This window comes from Aegilops tauschii, chromosome 5, assembly GCF_002575655.3.
Source record: "Aegilops tauschii subsp. strangulata cultivar AL8/78 chromosome 5, Aet v6.0, whole genome shotgun sequence".
In the NCBI taxonomy this organism is placed as follows: domain Eukaryota; kingdom Viridiplantae; phylum Streptophyta; class Magnoliopsida; order Poales; family Poaceae; genus Aegilops; species Aegilops tauschii.
The window spans coordinates 392471756-392481347 of record NC_053039.3 but is presented as its reverse complement, the minus strand read 5'-3'; the positions used below and the strand labels follow the sequence as shown (position 1 = coordinate 392481347).

General features: G+C 48.2%; 2 protein-coding genes across 2 annotated transcripts; one reads left to right on the top strand and one right to left on the bottom strand.

Annotated features, from left to right (window-relative positions):
• Positions 1-492: 492 nt before the first annotated feature.
• Positions 493-1632, top strand: LOC109752376 (uncharacterized). The gene is made up of 2 exons (XM_020311268.4): positions 493-973; positions 1066-1632. The coding sequence occupies exons 1-2, from the start codon at positions 568-570 to the stop codon at positions 1530-1532; spliced, it is 873 nt and encodes a 290-aa protein (XP_020166857.2). The 5' UTR covers positions 493-567; the 3' UTR covers positions 1533-1632.
• A 587-nt stretch (positions 1633-2219) lies between these two features.
• Positions 2220-8310, bottom strand: LOC109752374 (uncharacterized). Its single transcript, XM_020311266.3, has 9 exons — positions 8056-8310; positions 5509-7876; positions 5085-5386; positions 4850-5008; positions 4568-4747; positions 4294-4488; positions 4001-4099; positions 2962-3588; positions 2220-2858 (listed from the first exon to the last, which is right to left on the bottom strand). The coding sequence occupies exons 2-9, from the start codon at positions 7844-7846 to the stop codon at positions 2520-2522; spliced, it is 4239 nt and encodes a 1412-aa protein (XP_020166855.1). The 5' UTR covers positions 7847-7876; positions 8056-8310; the 3' UTR covers positions 2220-2519.
• Between the last annotated feature and the right edge of the window lie 1282 nt (positions 8311-9592).

Genomic DNA, 9592 nt, shown 5'->3' with positions numbered 1-9592 from the left:
AAAAAACATCATTCGGTTCCGTTCTCATTTCCGATTCTGCTTCCGTCCCAAGAATTTCTGTTTCCATTTCCATGTTTTCATTCCGTTTATACTTTAGTGAAATAAAATATGAATAACAGAAAATATCAAACTTCAAGTCTGTGAAAAGGAAATGAGGTAGAAGTGCATGTCTGGTTCATCAGAGTTGTCATCAGAGTTGTCAGGCACAGGAAGATCTTTTCACGTCTGGTTACTCCACCGGTAGTTTCTGAGCTCACATACATAGCCTGGTTGGCACTCTGAACCCCGATCAGGAACTAGATGCTGCGAAAGCAAAACGAGATTTCTTGATGCTGTAACTTCCTCGGTCAGTCAATCACAGGAGATAAGACTTGTCCCTCACACAAGCATCAGAACCTGGCTGGCTTTACCGCATCGTGTAACAAGGCTGCTGCTCCTGCAGCACAGCAGCAGCACTGCTAGCTGTGGACGAATGGGCCGAATTAACCATTAGTTTTGCTGTGACAGCAACGCCATGGTCCATGGAGAGGAGGCCTTCCTGCTCAAGCTTTCAGGAGCCTTCCATATATGGCCTCAGGCACAATGCCCAAAATATTCATGTACTCTGGAGGGAGCGGCATGAGCAGGTGCGTGTCCATGAACCCGAGAAACCTCAGCGGCAAGCTGCCGGCGGAAGATGGCGCTCTCCCTGAGGCGAGCCAGAGCCAACCGCAGCAGCACGAGCCAGAGCACGGCGGCGATGGCGGCGACGGCGAGATGGTGCATTTCAGCCACCCGGAGCACCGGCTGGCGCGGTTCGACTTCCCGTACCTGTTCCTCTGCATGGGCTGCAAGGAGTACGGCGCCGGCAAGCGGTTCATGTGCCAGATCTGCGGCTTCCAGCTGCACGAGTTCTGCGCCATGGCTCCCCCCTCCCTCCACGACCACCCCTTCCACCCCAAGCACCAGCACCTCCTCTTCTTCGAGAAGCCAGGTAATGGCGACGACTCATCAGTCATCACACACCGAGCACACACGCAGGCACGCCGCCTCTACTCACGATGAAGATGCATGCGTTTTGATCAGGCGGGTTCCTCCGGTGCAAGTGCGACATCTGCGGCAAGCCGGTGAAGGGCTTCTCGTTCCGGTGCGCGTGCTGCAGCTTCGACGTGCACCCGTGCTGCGCGGCCATGACGCGCCGGATGGAGCTGCCGGCGCACGGCCACCCGCTGCTGCTGGCGCCGGACGCCGGCGCGGGCGTGGCCACGAGCTTCGTGTGCCAGGTGTGCCGGAGGCGGCGGTCGGGGCGCGTCTACCAGTGCATGCCGTGCGGGTACTACCTCCACGCCAAGTGCGCCAAGGACATGGTGAACGGGCTGTACGAGCACGGCGTGGTGCCGCCGGAGAAGAGCAACCCGCTCGTCGCCGTGGCCAAGGTCACCATCAACGCACTCTTCAGCGTCATCGGCGGCCTCATCGAGGGCATCGGCGAGGGCATCGGGGAGGGCTTCGTGGAGAACATCGGCAGGAGCAGAGGCAGAAGCTTCAGATGAATCAAGAGGCTAAACCATAATGTGTATGTGTCTGATGGCGAGTGATGTTTATCTTTGCAAAAGTGTACCTCGTAAATGTATGTCAGGGCCTTTTGGTTTGTTTGAGGAAAAACAGAGAACTTTTCTAAAAAGTTTGAATGGATACTCTTATTTTTCTAACTTATAGGATTGAATGGATACTAAATTGCCTATGAAATGTAGTTTGAGAAAAAACAAAAGATTTTCTTCCAAGAAGAGGTTTGAGTAGATGCTAAATACCCTACTGAGTGCAAAAGAACCTTTTGGCCCTGTTCGGTTGGCAGGGATAAGTCTACCACAATCTCCTTGCGGGGTAACCGAACAAAGCCTAGGGAACTTTTTAAAAGAATCAATCCTACCAATCAAAAAACATGTATAAGAAAAATTGCTAAAGGTTTTGATACTCCAAAAGTTCTCTGAAAATCTTTTTGAATCAAATAGGGTTCTATATAAAGGAGTAAGGGAAACTCACCTTATTTCCAATCTCCATGATGGTTTCTCCGGCTACCAAGGAGCATGTGATTCCAGCAAAATGTGAGTGAACACCAACTGAACATGATGCAGTAATAATATAAAACACAGAGGTATAACACAGATAACCATAACATGCAGTAATATAAAACACGGAGGTATAACAACAGATAACCATAACCACCAGGCCACAAGACATATGTCCAAAATAAATCTATATAGATTATTATATGTTCACTTTAACGAATATATGTCGCCACCATCTGATAAGTCTACCACAATGCACTCACAACACGATCTATGAGGTAAATAGGTACAGTAAAACAACATCCACGGTTCAAACAGAAAAAATAAGCCATGTCTAGCCAGAGCACCCAAGTTTCCCGCAAAACAACTATGCCGGCCTGTATCAGAAGACACCTCCACCTCCCTACGGCTGTGGATCAAGAATATGTGCGCAGAACGCCTCGCCATCCATAGGGGGTAGTACTAACTAATTCAGAAGCGAATAGAACTTAGACCAGGGAGGTCTAAGGTTCTGCCGGCCAGGATCAACGCGACGACAGCTAGGGCAACTGCGACTCCGATGAAGATGTACTGCCGCGTTCTCCTTTTGAACTTGTTACGCAGGGGAGCAGGCATGGGCTGCAGCTGCCTCACAATTGGTTTAGGGATCCTCTTTATGATTATGGGTTGTGGTTGAGGAACCTCAGGATCCTTGCCATTTTCGGGTGTGTTGCTCTCAGTGTCTGCTGCAGGTATAGCTGCAGAGTTGGTCTGGCCACTTGCTAAGTCTGCTGGTGTAGTGCCAACCTTTTTAGACTTCTTTGCTTTCTTCTGCAGATGTTTGGCAAGAGAATTAATAATTTGTTGTGTGGGCAGTAGTGTAACAAGAAGAAATCAGGCTCTAACATGAAGGCAGAAAATTGTGGAAACATACCTTTTCCTTCATCTCAGCTTCCTTGCGCGCTTTGAACTCCGCCCTTTCCTGAGCCTTCTCTGCCTTCTTTTTCTTTCTTTCCTCAGCTTCCTTAGCTTTCGCTATTTGCTCCAAGCGGAGTCGTTCCTTTTCAGCTGCAGCCCTCTGCGCTCTTAGTTCCTCCTCCTTGCGTGCCAACTCCTCCGCCTTCCTTGCTAACTCCAACTCCTCCGCCAGACGAGCCTTTTCCTTTTCAATCTGTTTGACATCTACCACCTCTGGAGCTGGGGTTATTTCTTTCTGGGATGAACCACTACCAGCTGCCTTTGGTTTGGCCTGCTTATGGGTCTGGGTTGGTGGTAAAACAGGAAAGGAATCCTCTTCTACAGGGACAACAACTGCAGTAGACTTTTCAGGTGCTGCTTCTTTAGTTGTAATGGGAACGTTTGGGCTTGAAACAGTGAGTTGAGATGGATTGTTGGGTCTTCTACTGTAATTGTTACTGGGAATGACGGGAGGCTCCTCATCAGGACCAAGTGATCTTCCATCATGGGTACCTAATCTCCTCAGAGTGCTAATCTGGTTTGCTTCAACGTACAGCCTGCGGAAGTCATCATCTTTGTTCCACATCTCCATAAAACCCTCAACCTGAAAGAGGAAGAACGTTCAAAAATTAGTGAATTACTGATCAAAGTAAAATATCATCAGATTATATGAGAGGATCAAGAAAAAACAACTGTCATAGTTTAATAACAATTTAGTACTGATCAGTCATAGGAGGGACTATGAATATGACGAATTAGCATAGTACTTAGTTGTAGGAACTTCTCAGCCAAAGGTAGATCATAACACTAGTAGGCTAGTACATTCAACCCATGTTTTGTACAGAGATTAAAAATTGCAAATGCTAGTGGATTGTATCTGTTCTGTTGGCCAATTGGCTCAAAAGCGCTTGTAAGTTGACCAGCTCAAGCAATTGAAACATCAAAACCAAGGCCAAATATCCATCCTACCAAATGCATAACTAAGATAATAACAGAGAGGGGGTTGTCTGATTTACCTGATTATTACAATATGACTGAAGTCCATCAATGTCACCACTTGATAAGAGCTTGCCCGCAGCATCGCGGTCCTTCTTGTACATGAAGAAGTACTTGTTCTGCCGTGACAAGGATTTTCAGTTTCTTACAAAGCTAACCAGAAATACTACAGAATAGACTCTGCATTATTAGTCACTAGCACAGTAGTATTTCTCCTAAATAATAATCTATAACGCCATGTTGACTTTGTTTATTTAGCATTAAAATATTGCACTACAGAATGAACACTACAAGCCTACAAGAAGCTTCTCACCTTCTTGCCCGGTTCCCCTCTCAGCTCAACCCAATTCTCGTAGGCCTGTTGACGTAGTTCATTGGCAGCATACAAGTCATCATTTAACTTTCTGAGAGCAGCTCTTTCATCCTCGAAAGATTTTTGAATCTTTTTTCTGTTCTCCTCAAGGGACTTCAGATTTTTGAAAAGTAAATCTGCTTCCTTCTTCAAAGTCTAGAGAAAAGAACATAGGTCAGTACAAAAATTAATGAAATATGAATTGAAAAGAATAAGGTGTGGCTTAAGAAAATACCTTATGTTGCTCATGAATGTGATCCTTTTGATGGAATGCTTCACTCATTTCAGCCTCTGAGCCCATATTGGAGCACGCTTGCTTCCTTTGGGCTTTCAGATCATTAATCTCTTTAATGAATAGCTTCTCTTCTTTCAAAGAAATTGTTTCATGTTCCATAGTCCTCTGTTTCCTCACGATCTAAATCATCAGAATTTTGAACATAAGATGGCAGATCAAAAATCGCAATAATATAACATGAGAAATGGTAATAAGGTCAATACACCAGCACAGAATTCTTACCAACTCATCAATTTCTTCAACTGAAGTTGCTTGATTCAACTTCCCAATAGTTGACCGTACACCATCAAGAACATTCCTCTTGCCAGCATGTGCAGCTCTCGCTTCACCCTCTTCTTTCCGTGCTGCCTCTAACTTTTCCCGATACTCGTCAAAGGCAGCCTGCAATATATAAATACAAAAGTCAGAAACATGCTAAGGAAGGAAAAGGGGACTTGAACATTTGGAGGCCTGTTACCTTTTGCTTTTTCTTGCGAGCATTAATTGCATCTCTTTCCTGAGTCAGGCGATCCAGATGAACTTGAGCATCTTGTACCTTTGCCCAGACATCATCGCCCGCAAGTTTAGGAACCTTTACGATGAAGAACTTGTGTGGCCTCATGAGCTGTATATTTCCCTTGTCACTCTCAAGATCAACAGGCTGTTCAACAGGCGACTCACTGGAGTCCTCAGCAATCTTCTCCTTGCCTTTGTGTGCATGTTCATCATCATTCTCATGTTCCACTGGAACTACCCCGTCAACAGATGAAGGTTCCACTACTGTTATGCAATAACTAGGGTCAGCATTTGTACTTTCACAAACTATATTCAGCACTAACTTCAAGGAGAAAATATATAAATTTGAAAAACTAATAGTATAGCCAAACAAAAATAATGCATACCTTCCAAAGATTTGGTTTCAACCTCAGTAGAAGATATATTGCATGCATTTATATTTTCAGTATCTTTGGATGTCTCATCTGACGTGGCGGTCGCCTTGTCCGTATGAGGAGCCTTAACTCCAGATTCCAATGAAACAACTGGCAGGCAAGGATATTCAGTCAGAGAAACTAGCTCTTCGCGCGTAGTTGATGCGTCAAGAATGTCCGGCTGGTCATTATTAGATTGGCAATCTGTAACCAAATCACGTGATTCGCCTATTTGCGAAACATCACCAGATTCACTTCCTGGGGCAGAAGAGGGTTTAACTTCATCTACAACAGAAGCTTTATTATCAGTCAATGCGACAGCTTCACCTTGATCAACAGCAGTTTCGCTAAGAGATGCACCTCCTGTATCATATCTGAGTTCAGCGTCATCTGTCACAGCAGTTCCATGATCCATGGAAACACCAGATATAACTTCATCGACAGCGGTGCTAGATATTTCATCAGAATTACACTCCTCTGCTTGTACATGATCACAACTTTCCAACTCAGTATCCGGTTTTACGTAATTGTTATCAATGAAATCAATGGACCTTGGCTCATTATGGAAAGTAGATGCTGCAGCCGCATGCAACGCAACGTCTTCAACAACCTCCATCTCTTTACCTGGTTCTGCCTCTACCACAGCATTGTCACTTTTATCAGCTGCAGCTGCACCAGTGCCAGGTAATTCCAACTGCTCATTCTGGGCTAAATGTGCGTCCTCAGGGGACACTTCTTTGTTTACCTCCTCCTCAACTTGGTCAGACGAATTCGCATGCAATGGTACACTCCTGTCTTCAGATGCACACTTGATATCTGGTGTTTGAACGCTATCTGCTGTGTTCATTTCCAACATGACAGCCTTCACATCAGAAACTGCAGTGTTTCCATCACCTGCGGCATCTTCTACCTGGAGTATGTGATCCCCCTTAGGTTCAACAACTGGAGCTTCTGAATTTACTGACTGATGTGTGACAGAAGAGACATCATCCTCAACGGATTCATTATCTTGCACAATTTGTTCGCTTATTCCCTCCTTCACAACTTCAGCAGGAATGGCCTCATTTGTACCCTCCTTTGCGGGAGGTTTTGCTTCCTCGTCAGATGAGGGGACAACAACCATATGACCATCATGCAAATCCCCCTCACCATCCTTTCCTACTACGTCCTCCACTTCAACCACACCATAGGCAACTTCGCTCTCTCCCTCAAGCTCCAAAGAAGTGTCAGCAGTGTCCTTGGCACAGCCAAGCCCGTTTGCAACAACTTCCTCTTCTGAAGGTCCCTTAGAAGCCGCTTCACAATCGCCTCCATCCAATACTTCAGGCTCAGTCGTCAGTGCTTCTACTTGCTGCCCTTTGCTCCCATCAGCTTCTATCTCAGGAGCAGATGTGCCAGAATCAGCAATCTGCTCAACATGGTCATGCCCGTTGCTCCCATCCTGCTCCACCAGCTCTGTGACTGCAGCATGCTCATGTTTGCCCTCATCAACGTGAATCACAGGATCAGTGGCAGTCACACTTGTGTCAGCATCATGCTGTTCAGTCACCCCCGAGATACCTGATCCATCTGTACCTGGCTCCATGATCTCAGCAGCAATCTCTTCTCCTTTGCTCTGCTCGCCACTGCCCTCAGAATCCAAGACAATGGAACCAGACTCAGCATGTGTGGCGGGGTTATCTGAACCACTCTCCGCTGGAGCATTCTTCTCTTCATCCTGCTGTTCTTCAGGAGCAACAACCTCAGTGGCAGCACCTTTTTCACTTTCTCCATCCTTGACATTAAGCACGGATTCCACGGCAGGTGGAGCAGAATCATCACCAGCGTCAGCATGGTCAATCTTAAGTTCTGTTGCTGCATCTTGACCATCAAGCTCTCCAGCGGCAGCAGTGCCCTGGTCCCTCGGTCCAGCTTCAGAATTGTGGCTTCCCTCACCTTCTACTTCGCCCACGCCATCAGCCTCAGACTCCACCGGAGCGGGGCTAGCATGCCCGTTGGAGGATGGAAGGCCGACAGCGCCGTCGGGAGCGGCCAATTCCCCACCGGCGGTGGGGTGGTCTCCGCCCGCGTCAGCAGCCGGGGCTGCATTGGCCCGGGGCAGATCCTCCTCCTCCGGGCGGGAATCCGGCTCGGCCCCGGCGCCCGTGTCCGAGCCCGGGTCCGAGTGGCCGTCGGAGTCGCCGTTGACGATCACGAAGGGGCCGCCCACCCCCTCGCGCTCCTCCCCGGTCGGGGAGACCGCCTTGGCCGCCGCCAATTCCGCCTTGGGCGCCTCGCCGGCGCCGCCGCGCGCCGTCCCCTCGGCCGTCATTGCCGCACAACCGCGGATCACGCCCCGATCCTGCACGCCAGAGCCAGAAACAACGCCGCCCCGTCAGCCCCCGCCTCGCCCGGATCACAGATCAAACACGCAATCCGCCAACGACGAACGAAACCCGGCACGAAACCGAGGCCCCATCACGCACAGATAGATTGACAAAAACAAAAGGCAGAAGATCTCGAAGCAGGGGAGGCACTTACAACTCAGGCCGCGGATCCGGGCAGCACCTCTCCTCCGCCGTCGACCCCGCTCCGCTCCGGGCGCGGCGGGACGGGACGAGCGAGATCGATCCGGGCGCGTGCGCGATCGGTCGGCGAGACGGATCTGTGTCCCTCTCTCGCGGCGTCGGCCTCCGTTCTGTGTGTTTCTGTTGGGTTGGGTTTTGGCGTGATTTATTCCGAGGACTCGACTCTCCTGCTCAGATCTCTCTCTTCCTGCGGGCGCTGGCCGCGGCTACTTGTAGTGAGAGACGGAGGCAGGAGGAGGCGTGGTGCGGCCTGCTGCCTGCGGCCAGCCGAAAAGTGGTTCGGATATGGACCCGATCCGCCAACAAACTGCCTCCCCTACGGGTCTTTTTTTTGGTTTTGTTGGAAACAAACTCTGGCCTCTGGCTGGCTTCACACGGCCTCCTCTCGCGATACCGTGTGCTCTGCGGGGTCCTCCTCGTAAACTTGCGGGGAGGTCTCCCTGCATAAATGTGAAATCCTTAGGTGTATTTCGAGGAGCCTACTTGTATATAATTATGTTGTACAGTAGGGTAGAGCAAAGATGGCAGTGCCATCCAAGGAGTGGTAGGGTTTTGTGAGGAGGTGGTCTTTTAGGTTATGCTCATCAAAAGAAATTTGAATTTTTGAAAAACGATTCGACTACCGTTGGTTAAGCGCGCGAATCCAATCGACGGTGGGTCTTGAGTTCGAGGGGCCGCAAACGCCCGCCACGTGGTTACGCACTTCTCATACTCTTTTCCCGCGCTTTCCGCTCGTTTCCTCTTTTGGTGCTAGGTACTTGAGACTCCATCGATATTCTTAGAAGATCATCCCTTTTGGGTTATCCCGGAGTAGGATGATACGCGTCCCGTTTATGATAAAAGGTTTTTAAAGAGATGGTCATTTTCAAAATTTTGAAAAACGACGACCGTTGGTTAAGCGCGCGAATCCAATCAACGGTTACTCTTAAGTTTGAAAAAGGTGGCAAACTCCCGCCATGTAGCCCCGTGCTTCTCCTATTATTTATCGCGACGTCCACTCATTTCCTCGTTCGGCTGGTTTGATAGCCCGTACAGGTGCTACCATGCTAGGTATTCCGGATTCCATCGGTATTCTTAGGAGTTCTTTTCTTTTGCATTATTAGGCAGAGTAATACCATACATGTCCATGCCATGATAAAAGTTTTTTAAGAGATGGTCCATTTAAAAAATGACGACTGTTGGTTAACCGCGGGAAGTCAATCAACGATTACTCTTAATTTTAAAGGGTCACAAATGCATGCCACGTTGTCTCACCCCCTATTCCTTCCCCCACATTCCCCCCATTTCCTCTTTCGCCTTTTTCTGAAGCATGTGTCGGTGTTAGGTATTTGGACTATAGAGGTGTTCTTAGAAGATCATCCCTTTTGAAGTATCAAATAATGTAAGATGATACATCGTCCAGAGCTATGATAAAAGCCTTTGAAAAGATGATCGTTAGCATATGGTCGGAAGAAATTGCAATATAAAAAAAGGATGACCGTTAGATAAGC

What these genes read in the sequence shown, in the direction of transcription:
- LOC109752376 (XM_020311268.4), top strand. Translation starts at nt 568, where the DNA reads ATGGCCTCAGGCACAATGCCCAAAATATTCATGTACTCTGGAGGGAGC. An exon ending in CCTCTTCTTCGAGAAGCCAG is followed by an intron (nt 974 to 1,065) that starts GTAATGGCGACG and finishes CGTTTTGATCAG; the next exon opens with GCGGGTTCCTCCGGTGCAAG.
- LOC109752374 (XM_020311266.3), bottom strand. Translation starts at nt 7,846, where the DNA reads ATGACGGCCGAGGGGACGGCGCGCGGCGGCGCCGGCGAGGCGCCCAAG. An exon ending in TGAAACCAAATCTTTGGAAG is followed by an intron (nt 5,387 to 5,508) that starts GTATGCATTATT and finishes ATTGCATAACAG; the next exon opens with TAGTGGAACCTTCATCTGTT. An exon ending in GAGGGGAACCGGGCAAGAAG is followed by an intron (nt 4,100 to 4,293) that starts GTGAGAAGCTTC and finishes TTGTCACGGCAG; the next exon opens with AACAAGTACTTCTTCATGTA.